General features: G+C 42.0%; 1 protein-coding gene across 1 annotated transcript; it reads left to right on the top strand.

Moving 5' to 3' along the window:
- The first annotated feature begins 7243 nt into the window (after nucleotides 1–7243).
- Nucleotides 7244–12095, top strand: LOC117144947 (stearoyl-CoA desaturase 5). Its single transcript, XM_033310402.1, has 5 exons — nucleotides 7244–7552; nucleotides 9863–10148; nucleotides 10210–10546; nucleotides 10705–11051; nucleotides 11122–12095. Exons 2-5 carry the CDS (start codon nucleotides 9863–9865, stop codon nucleotides 11376–11378), a joined length of 1227 nt encoding a protein of 408 aa, XP_033166293.1. The 5' UTR covers nucleotides 7244–7552; the 3' UTR covers nucleotides 11379–12095.
- The last annotated feature ends 207 nt before the right edge of the window (nucleotides 12096–12302 follow it).

Genomic DNA, 12302 nt, shown 5'->3' with positions numbered 1-12302 from the left:
CGCCGAATCATTGTATCAAAAATGTAGCGCTGAGTATTTCTAGAGATTTAATAAATGAATGTGCAACCACCAGGCAACAATAAAATTGTTTATACACTCAAGCCTCATAAGCTCTAGCTACCAAGTTCCCAAACACTCTGCTCTCTGGTCACAAATGATGGTTCCAACTAAAGAAGATTGAATCGGGTCTTGTTTGCCAATCCGCTTCTAATGAGCACAAATGTATATGAATCCATTAGAGAAAAAAATCCAATAAAAGTTATTGGCTTTAAGTTCGCATCTACTTACGCGTTCTGCTTCACGTATGTAGTGTTTATCAAATCTCTCTATTGAGGTCAATGCTTGTCGCTATAATATGCAACAATTAATTCACGATAATGCCAAATAGTCGGCAGCGAAGCGGATCCAACCAGGAAATAGAAGACAATAACGAAATGCGAAGATCTCGGATCGGTTCGGTTTTTTTTTTCTTTCGACTGGCAGAAGTTTTGCCCCTCTTGCCATGCCAAATTTTGCTAATAAACTAACAAAATCTCTGCTAATGTCCCTAAGTTTTCTAATATTGATTGTGTGCCGGTGCCATGACATGACGGTCAATGTCGTTTTTTGATCTAGTCTTGAGTCTTGAGCAATTTTTCTAATCTCTTTTCGGGGGCTTGAACTTGAACGATCGGTTGGCTTTGACCCAATGACTGAATGTCGAATGTCTGCGGTGGGTGGATGGAAGGATGGTTGTATGGATGGGTTGGCTTGGCTTGGTGGCTCACTGGGTGGTTCGGTTGGTCGGTGGTCAAGCGAGTGTGTCCAGGGTAACAATTATGGCTTCAAGTACTCCGCTGAGATTTATGAGTTGCACGAAAACATAAATTTGGAAAATGGTATGGTATATAAATGCAATGACCGGCTGCATGCTAATCAATGCCACATTGTTGCCATAGCGATTAATGCAATAAAGAGCAGTCTTTATAGTGCATTTGCATTTAATCCGACCGCCGCATAAACGCAGCCATATACAGAATCAGTCAGTCGCACGTATTCGTCACATTGGCTTCGATTTATAATTTCTCGGTCAAAGTCAATGTCAATGCAAATGGCAAAAAACCAGCAAGACACCGCCGCATTCGCATTAATAACAATAATCAGTCAATGGGGCTATCTGGCTATTTGGCTTTAACCCCACACCACTGCCCCTCCATCCAACGAAAAGCTCACGAAAACGGTCGAAGTGCGAACGAGTTTTGGCCGCTTATCAATAGCAATAGCTTTTGCCTTTGGCCTGAGAACTCGTTTGACTTTGGGCCCTGTTACAATTTGCGTTTGCCTGCTTAGCATTTTGTATTTCCTGATGTTTAATCAGTCAGCTGAAGACGCTTAAGTCGAAGTCGCGACGGTAAAACCATTTCGGGGTTCACTTTTTCACTGCTCTAGTCGAAGAGGTGCCATGATTTCTATGCAGCATTTACTGTATATAAAGTCTTACATTGTTTTTCTTTTTTTTTTTTTGACTTTAAACTTAAATTAACAACATTTTTAAATTAACTATATATCTGGCTCAAAGTGTGAAACACTTCAGCTTGCATATAGAAACCCATTAACCTTTAGTTCAAATTTTATGAGCTCTCTTATAAGATATAAAGTTCATTCAAGAATATCCGAAATCTCTGAAAATTTCGTTGAATTCACTTCTAGAGGTTTGCTGAATTACTTTTAAAGATTTGGTCTTGATCGCAAGCTAAGCTGACTGTGAATCTCCCTTTGAATTCTAGAGTTTACTGGAGATTTCGACCACATCTATAAACGTTACCAATAAAATTCCACTTAGTTAGTCGCAACTGGTTTGCCAGTCCTATATAGAGGGTATCCAGTGTACGGTCAGATCTTTCTTTGCCATCATATGTAGCTCCAATGCGGTCTCTACTCCATCTCCATCTCTTCATTTGCAGCAAAGACAGACGCGAGGTTAGCTTCGATTCTGTTGGCGTCGTTTTTTCGCGCAGCATTGGCCTTTTTGTTTGGCTTTGTTTCCATTTACATATTTTAATTGCTGGGTCTGTGGGGCTAATCGAGCTTTTCGGAGGTCCGGTCGCCAACTTGTTTACTGTTACACCTATGCGGAAGAGTCCGAGGCGGAAGTCTGGCCAAATCCACCGGCTGTGTAATGTGTAATGAGGCGGGGGATTTCCAAATTATCCGAGGGCTAGGAATCGATTCGATTATGATATATAAATAATAGGGAACCGATAGCCTTGTCCGCATCCAAGCAAGGGTCACGAGGTTAAATGTAAATGGGCATCTGGAAGCAAATATAATTCGTTCTTATCGAATTCCAATGTTTATATTTATACCCTGTGAGCTCAGTCTCGTGTTGGCCAAAAACTTGTTCTATTCGCCAAGAAATTCAAGCAACTTGATCTCTAGATAAATAAATCGTTTGACGCTTGAGAAGGTTCTACTCCCATCAACGGGGTGGGAATTTAAGCCACGTTTCTAACCACTTGCAGATCTAGTCCTACGTTTGATTTCCTCGATTTTCGAAACGATTGTCTGTTTAATCATGGCATCTCGTGGAATTGAAGAGTTCTTGATTGGGTTTATGACGCATATCTCTGGGCAGCATTTTATTCATCTTCGCCTTGACTGATATCGTTAGATGGGTGTTAAATGAGCTGCCCCCCGGTTTACCATATGGAGTCGATCGACTGGTTTTCAGCGGATGAAATTAAATAAGGGCCAATTTGTGACTTTGATTAGGTCGCGAATATATGTTGGCAACCAGTGCTCACTGGAAACACATGCATATTTATGCAAATCCACTTACACACCAGCAAAGAGTCAAGAATAGAAGCCCCCAAAATACATATCTCTGCGGACGGGCCAGAAGGCAGTTTAAAACGCCAATCAGGTTTGCGATCTCCCCCAGAATTCTAAGCAGGCTCTCGATGCCTTTTCGATGCTGATCATGATCGAGTTGTTAATGAAAAGACTTCGAGCACTTGGTGACGACTTCTTTGATCCACAAAAATCCAACTTACCCAGGGGCCAAGATTCTGTGCTTCTGTGTAGCCACCACACGGTGTACGGAAATGCTTATTGTTGCGCCAAAATAGAAAATATCATCGAAACTTTTCGGGCGTGGGCGAGCAGAAAAAGTTGGAGGGCACGTGATTAATTTGCTAATTTCTGCGCTTCAATTCGTTTTATGGCTTATCAATGTTTTGCATGGCTTATTCTTACACTCTGGCAATCGAATGGCCAATGCCCTGCGAACTATCCACCAATCTTAATGCAATGTTTACATGGGTTTCTTCTCTTCGAAGTAACTTTCAATGTCTTCGGTGGTGTTAATGAACAATAAACTTGACAAATGTATGTACTTACGATGGAGCTACAATAGTAAAACTTGTGAATATATTACTTATTAGCTAGAATAATATTGAATAGCAGCAAGATTTAAATATTTGTTGTAAGCTGACCGAATTACTTTACAAAACATGTATAGATAGTAATAATTTTACGGCCCACAGCAAGTATTCAACCGCATGCCTAATTAATGGCCTTATTCATTGAATTCAACTATATTCACGAATAAATCTCCGAGCATCCAAACGTGCCAGCCACGAGTATTCATATGAATGGGCGTGGAGCTGCTGGACGAAAGAATAGTCTAAAAATAGGGGTACAGGTTTACGATCTTGTGCTAAACACTAATGGATTTGGGTTGTACGCAGCCTGACAAGCACCTCGAGATCATAAAAGCAATGTTTGATAAATTGGCCAGCCGAACGGCCTGAGAATCGCAATGCGGCCAACGGCATTCGGCCAATAGGTTCGCCAGAAGCGTGTGCTGAAAGAAATGTATTCCGAAAAGGCAAATAAACGACAAAATGAGTATTAACATATTATCCATATTAAGTTGGTTGCGTTGTGACAAGTGACAATGAGATCGGTATTGCAAAGTCCAGCCCGCGCTGCCCTGGAGATCCATTTGGGTTGGTCTCCTTATCCGATCTCCAGCTACACAGAAGAAAAAGATGCGTATAGGATTATGGCATATATTCAATAAATATACCCATCTGATAGGGAATTTATTTTGAGTTGAAGGCTTCCTAATCTGCCATCTTTCATATCTTTCAATCTTTCATTGTTGCTGATAATTACATTAATTCATTGTATCTTTTCATAACATGGGAACCAACTGAAGTTGTCTATATAATTATATGCAATTGGTCTTCAAGTACTAAGTGACTAATTTAGCAATTGATATGTGCTATTAACAGATTTTTCACTTAAAATTTTATCAAGATTGTTAAACGAAGAAAAAAGAAGTGCTTATAGTTTTTGTATCTGTATCTTTGGTTGTTTTGGCATGAGTGTATGGACACACATCTACGGATATGTAATGAGGCTTTTGTTTGATTTTGTTATTATTTTTCATGGCACATTTGAGGTGACGTGACATTGTGCTCTTCCTGCGGCAAATCAGAAATTTGCATAAATATTTGGTTAAAGCGATCGGCGGCACCTGGGTGTACTGATTTGGATTTTCACGCACTTTTGCACTTGAAAACGTTCAGAAAAAAAATATCTCTGTCCCGACCAATTTGTCAGCGGAGGAACTGCGTCATTTGAACAGTGTTTTCGCAACAGCCGCCAGCGTGAATTTCAATTAGTTGCAATTAGTTCGGGCATCGCATCACTTTCAGAGTCTTTTGGCTTACAAGTGAAATTTAAGTTCAGGTAAATGCCGCGTTGCGTTTGGTAACGGCCCAAAAGGTTAGGGCCAGGTTAAGACGGGCCAAAAGGCATGCTTGCAGTGTACTTGTACTTAATTGTGCAATTTTCGCCACTTAAGATATTGCCAAGAGCTCAAGAACACCAAACGACCTTGGCTAACTCACGACCCACCGCCTCACCATTCCCTGTTCAATTTCGAGATGCTACTGCCATTTTGCCAGTCACATTCGTATGAGTTTTAACCACACTCCGCAATGACAGTCATTTAGTCAAATGTTTTGTTATTTTTTCGCATTTTAAATGCTATCTTCTATTTATTGAGGAAGGCTTCGCGGTTTGCGAGGGAGTTCGGTTGCAATTTGCACAGTGGCTAACAATTCCGAGAATCTGTTATATTCTGGTTGCTGCGATTACTCATTTTACTAATATTGTGTTCATACCCCTTGAATAGATTAATATGGAGTTTCGGTGGCTAAGGTTAGTATTTCTGGTTGACCAGCCAGCTTATGGAAAAAATAAGCTGGTGCTGTAAATTATTTTCCGCTGGGGGATTTTTTTAGCTGATGATCTACGGAAAAGTTTTCATTGAGATCTTTTAAATTTATTGTTTACAGTCTTCAGTTTGTTTACTTACACCCTACAGCGTTATATTTAAATACAACCTTTTTGATTTATGTTTTAATTTACCCTATTAACACAACTGTTTTTTTAATAGGCTTTATTTGGTTTTTAAAGCTAACAATTTGCAAAGGTAATAACTCAACTCACTTGTGAATGCTTGCACTTTTGGTAATATTTCACCTAAAACTATTTGAAGCCCCGCCAATTTGGAGCGTATTTAAATTTTATGACTTTAACTGGAAATTTCCCCTCAAGTAATTATTATCTTTAATTACTTGTCCGTGTGAAGACATAAATATTTCTTGTCTTAAAATTGGTGAGCTCAACATAATAAGAGGCTTTGGAATTTTGTGCAAATCCTCCGAGTATTTTCCATTAGCTCAATTCTTATTTAAACTACATACAAGTAGTAAAACAAAATAATAATTTAATAAAATGGGTAATATGAAATAAATGTTATTTCCCATTCACAAATGGACACAAAATATGGCGGTTTAATGACTCTTTAGTGGCCACGTGTTGGAAATAAACTCTGGAATTATGCTGATTGAAATCGAAAGCCATAAAATCGTGGCATGTTTGTTTATATTTTTTAGGGTAGTGCGATTACAGGCCAACTTGGCTGGGAATCGGACGGAAACGTGATGCCAAACCGGTTAACCCGGCGCTGTTTAACCCACTGAGTAACCACTATGCAATTCCAACCTGCAAGATGCAACATGTGACCTTCGGGGCCACGAAACCTTCGGCTCGAGAAGGGGTTTTTGACACCAAATGCTGGCAGATGGCAAACAATTTTAGTGGCCGCCACTAAACAAAATTAGGCCCGGCTTAGTTCAACTTTGCGGCGTTGGTGTGAAAACCCGGCAATTATCAGAAACCGCAACAACGCGAAAACTGTCAACAAAGGCATTTTTTGGGCCACCTCTTCTTAGCCTGCGATGCGGTAATGGCTGTTTACTCAGCCAGCTCTACAAAAAACACCCAAAAGAATCGAGCCATTATTGGCCCATTTCATGAGTCGCTTGGCCAAATATTTGGACGGACTAAACAGCAATTATATGTCGGCCATGCGGCGGGGAAAATGTCTGAAAACAACCGACAAAATCAATTAGAATCTGTTACCAGTTGGTCAAAATCATCTGAATATGCATATGGAGACAAGGCCAAGGTGGCAAACTGGTTAATCGTTTGGCATATGACATACATCGCGTTATATATGGCCCAGATCCTAAGAACGTTATATAATACCGAAATTCGAAAACATGTTTCCCAATCACTTCATTAGCAGGCGGTACAAAGCCCCAAAAAAAGATGAGAAAATAAAAAAAGAAATCAAAGATCGACGTGACGCGAGCTCACTTGACCGATAGTTTGAACCGCTTGACCCGCGATGATCTAAAAAAAACCAAAAAAAAAGCACGCAATAAACTTGGCCAAAATGTTGTGGCTTCACTTCGTACGTGAGCAGAGCCACTAACAGATTCATTTTCCAGGGGACTTACCCCTAATACATATCATTTCATTTCAATGGAAAGTGCAAGTGAACTGGATATTCTATGCTATCCGCCATAAGACCAAGTTCCCCAACAGCCACGCGCCGAATATTATGAGACGCATACAAGCAAAAGATATAGCATAAGCGACCCCGGCCCCGTATATCCGAGATCCGATTTGCTCCAATACGATACGATTGCATACGATATTATACGATCCAAACCGAACCGATCCGAAACGATCGTCTTAAGAACCGAAGCGTCGGCAGAAGCGTCGAAGTCGCAGAGAGACGGCTTTAAATTTCGGTGTTGGTTAACTTTTGAGGCACTGTATCCATCCGCCAGCTCTCTCGGCCCGATCAGCGTCTCAAAGTCTCAAAAAGCCAGCGTCTAACGATCGATCGCGGTGCGGTGTGCGAATTCTTTGAACTAGGCGCTTAAAAAGCACTGCCAGTTGCTACGATCCCTCATACGCCGTGCATTCATCGCGCCTCGTGGACGTGCCGTGTGTAGTGGCTGTAAAAAGCGGAGAACCCAAACAAAAAGCTATCATATATCGCGGAATCGTCCTTATCGAGGCGATTCGAAAACGAACTCTAGTGCCAACAGTGATCAAGTGTAGTGTGAGCGAACCAAACTCAGCGGATTTTGAGTTTTTCACTTGGATTTCCAGACATTAGTTGCAAACTCAATCCTTAAAGGTGAGTCTGGGTCATATTTTCATATTTCTTATATGAACTGAGCGATGAATGAAACCTGTATACTTTTGGAACTATTTTTACGGAAGTCAGCAAGCAGGAAATAAAAGCCAGTTCGATTGCCCATCATAAAAGTTTGAGCCGAATTTCAACAGCTATCGACAGATAGCACTTCAAGCGGCCATGTGATTCACGCACAGAGAATAGCATTTCATAGAGCAATAAATTATATTTATGAAAAGAATTTAATAAAGCGTATGAGGCAAGACCTAAAAAGTAGCATTTGCCGCCTCACGTAGCCCTCATAATTCTAAAAATTATGCTAGCCCTAAATGGAACGAATGGAATTCTATATAGTTGACTTTTGGAGTTTAGTTTCTCGAATCGATTCGATTCGAATCGAATCTCTTTTTTCCTAGCCGCAAGCGCTAATTGCGAATGCGTCAGAGTAATATATAAGAAATAATGAGTATGGATGCCACGCATAATGTGGTCATAAGCATATTAAGTCCGGTGGGATCTACTTAGATGGAAAGCCGTAGAGTCCGTCCAGACCAGACCAAAGTCACGTTCCCAGTTTCAGTTCTGGGCTCCATCATGACTGAATGTGTATTTGGTATGCGAAAAGCGTTTCCAGCTGCGTGCGCTGCTCGAATCGATCAATGGAGCTCCTCCCGTGGTATCAATCACACCCCGCATTAGATTTGAGTCAGGTCCCATAACTATAAGCTTTCGCATTCTATTTATTACTTCGACAGTGCTCTGCGACGACTTCCCGTCCCAAGAAACGCTGAGCACGAAAATCCACAGATGAACCCAAAATATGAAGACACATTCTGCCAAAAACCCCCAAAACTCGTTGGCAACACCAACCTTGATTCGGCGTCGGAGAACCCGAAACAAAAGCAGTTCTATACATAAATTTATCGCGGTTACTTAACTATGCTAATATTCCGGTAAGGATGATTGAGCGCTGGACTCATCCGAGTCTCGGAATCGATCTGAAGAAGACCCGTGGCAAAACTAGTTTAATTCAGCCAGCGCGTGGCACCTGCATGATATTAAGTTGATCGCGAGCTTTATCGTATATTCAATTACATTCCCTAGCACCTGATAACGAATTACCTCCTAATAGTGGCTCTAATTTCCAGTGGTTTACATATCGTACTGGGCCAAAGGCCACCTAGTCCGAAAGACCGATTTAAGCAGGCGAATAAAATTCAAAACACACGACTTGACATTGAACCGCGGAAAGTTAATGGCTTCGAATCTATGCGCACAGCTAGCAGCAATAAGAATACTTTTGTTTTGAATCCATACGAGACATGCAACCACTCTGAGGTCAACCGGTTGTCTAATATATCTATTCTAGAGAGTTGAAGATCAGCCATTCAGCCATTTGGCCAACTTATTTTTGTTGCCAACTCTATGTGGCGATGTCTCAGCACCCGCAATTATTTAAATGTCCCAGAGACGGAGATTCGAAAATTGCACGGCTACAAAGTGCATATTGTGTGGTGCCATTAAATGGACCCACAGGGCGTATGCGCAATGTGTCGCACTGAACTTTTTCACCTAGCCCCTGCTCATGAATTAATTCAGCTCTGCATAAATAACAAACTTATTCAAATTCGCAAACTGTCTGCCTAAATCACCAATGACTTTGGACTCCTCAATGCATTTCATAGAATTTTCCACGATTTTCCAGCTTAAATGCAGTATCGTATAAAATGATCTTGAAAGAACCTTTACGGTATGGGCACAACTATTGGGGTTCTTGACCAACCTTTTCTGGTTTTCAATGATAGACTCAAACGTACGTTTGTAAAGAATGGATATGCAAATATTCCATTCGTCGTGTACAACATAAAAAAAAATATATTGATTGTTTTTCTGCGGGGATTTTGTTGTTTCGATTTATTCGGTTTGGGTTTTGGATTTCGTTTTATTCGGAATTCTCTTTTTGCGCTTCCGGCTTGCTATCTTTGTATCAGTTTTGAGTATCATTGAAGCTGGCCAACTGCCGAAGGTCGCCGATCGGCACTCACCTCAATTGTGGTCCATAATTAGTCGTGCAGCTGGGGTGATGCCTTCCATATGGAGATTCATAGTGCCATAGTGAAATAGCAATGCGTCCTGCATTCAAATGAGGGAAAGCACTGCCACAGAGGAGCACCCACAGATAGATTTGCATCTCCGTGTGGGCTCCACATAGTCGAGACGACAGGCTATAAATCAGAAAGACGAATACTATTGAATGCTAATGGGGTATACTAATTGCTGAATATGTATCTTTTCCGGTTACGCTTGCAGATGTCGCCCAACATAATAGGTAGTACCTTTATATTGGCCGAGACGGCCATTGCCGATGGCAACAACAACAAAATGGCCGCCACACCAGCCGCTTCCGCCGCCCCTCCAGCAGCCACGCCCAGCCAGAAGGTGGCCAAGAAGGCAGAGGCCAAGGCGCCCGAGAACAAACCCTACGAACTGGAGATCGTGTGGCGCAACGTGGGACTCTTTGTCATCCTCCACTCGATGGCCCTGTACGGTCTGTACCTGGTGTTCGCCGAGAGTGCCTACTGGGAACTCTTGCCAGGTGAGTCTGAGTATCACCGCGTTCCGTCTTTGCCTTACTAAGCATCTGGGTTAATCTGCAGTCTATGCCACCATGTTCCTCGGAGGTCTTGGCATCACGGCCGGAGTGCATCGTCTGTGGTCGCACAAGGCCTACAAGGCTAAGCTGCCACTGCGCATCTTCCTCATGCTGTGCCAGTCCCTGGCCTTCCAGAACAGCATCTGGGAGTGGACCCGTGACCACCGTGTGCACCACAAGTTCACCGACACACACGCCGATCCCCACAACTCCCGACGCGGCTTCTTCTTCGCCCACATGGGCTGGCTGATGTGCAAGAAGCACCCCGATGTGACCAGCAAGGGCAAGCAGATCTCCATGGAGGACATTGAGCAGGATCCCGTCGTTATGTTCCAGAAGAAGTAAGTAGTGTGCTTGAAGTTAGCTAAGTAATTAATTTGCTCGCCCAAAAGTAGGCAATGAAAAATAAACAATGTGCTATTGGTTCTTAGGAGTTGCAATTACTTTAACTTTAATCCCTCTCTATTTTATGTACTTATAACACTTATTATTTCCGTAGAATGTACTTTGTGGTGATGCCCATCTGCTGCTTCGCCCTGCCCATGATCTTCCCCTACTACGTGATGGGCAGCTCGCTGCGCGTCTGCTTCTTCACCTGCTCCATGCTGCGCTTCTGCCTGTCGCTGCACTTCACCTGGCTGGTGAACAGCGCCGCCCACTTCTACGGTATGAAGCCCTACGATGTCAACGTGAGTGCCATGAACAACAAGCTAGTGTCCACCCTGACCATCGGCGAGGGATGGCACAACTACCACCACGTCTTCCCCTGGGACTACAAGGCAGCCGAGCTGGGCACCTACAGCTTCAACTGGACGACGGCCTTTATCGATGTGATGGCTAAGATCGGTAGGTTCTGCTGCGCTCCATGCCCTTGCTAATATACTGACCCTTACAACTTTATCCATATCTCCCACAGGACAAGCCTATGACCTGAAGTTCGTCTCGCAGGAGATGGTCTACAAGCGAGTCCTCCGCACTGGCGATGGCTCCCACATTGCCGCCCTGCTGGATGCCAACAACAACAGTGCCATTCCGACCAGCGAGCTGGTGGCCCACCTGGATCACGAGAAGGAGGAGCACGCCATTTGGGGATGGGACGACAAGGATATCAGCGAGGAGGATCGCAAGGGAGCCAATGTGGTGAACAAGGAGTCCGAGTGCAAGCTGGATTAGAGATCGGGGATCAGTGGGAGTTCATCCAAAACGAACACACTTCTTGCTGCCACATCGGGTCTTCAGTATTTAATTATATTAATTGCCTATTCTCCGTACTGCCTGCGCATCTGAGTGGTGGCTGTAAACTGGAAACTGAAAATAACTACCTAAGGGGGATTCCGATCGTGGGACCCGGTATGATGGCAGCAAGGACATCTTATATATCAATGGCTTCAATTCCAAATACTACAAAACAAATGAAAACTATTCGAGATTAGTTAATGCAACTCGTTCGCAGCAACAGAGTGTTAAAAAAACCTGCACCCTATTAATTCTCTACACAATCCCTATCTCGCACTTGTCGTTCGGGGATAATGAACACATCTGCCACCCTCTCCCTATCTCTATCTCTATTTTTATATATTAATAACTGTATATTTACGCAAGAGGTTCTAGAATTAAGCGTACCTGCTAAGATCTATTTTAAGCATCGACTTTTATGTGTGTGTACATTGTGTTAGTTATGTAGGTCTAAATTGTACATTTCAATCCAACTATTGTTAAAAATTATAACAAAAATTATAAAAAACCAAACAAAAAATATTGTAAGAAACTTATTATCGAAAAGGGATGAAATACGCAATACTTCTCAAGATCAAAATGAGTGTTTAATTACTTAATTGATTAAATATTTTCATAGTGAGAACAATTTGTAATGGTGAGTAAGTCCAACATATCAATAAACATTAATACATTTGTTGAACTCCAAATGAGTGTTTAATTACTTAATTGATTAAATATTTTCATAGTGAGAACTATTTGTAATGGTGAGTAAGTACAACATATCAATAAACATTAATACATTTGTTTAACTCGAGCCTACTCTCAGTTTCTAAATGTTTACGACTTCTACTGTTTATAATTGCTGTAATTATATTTTGA

The sequence above is a fragment of the Drosophila mauritiana genome, chromosome 3R, assembly GCF_004382145.1.
Source record: "Drosophila mauritiana strain mau12 chromosome 3R, ASM438214v1, whole genome shotgun sequence".
In the NCBI taxonomy this organism is placed as follows: Eukaryota; Metazoa; Arthropoda; class Insecta; order Diptera; family Drosophilidae; genus Drosophila; species Drosophila mauritiana.
The sequence above is the reverse complement of the archived record's forward strand: the minus strand, read 5'-3'. Positions and strand labels throughout refer to the sequence as shown.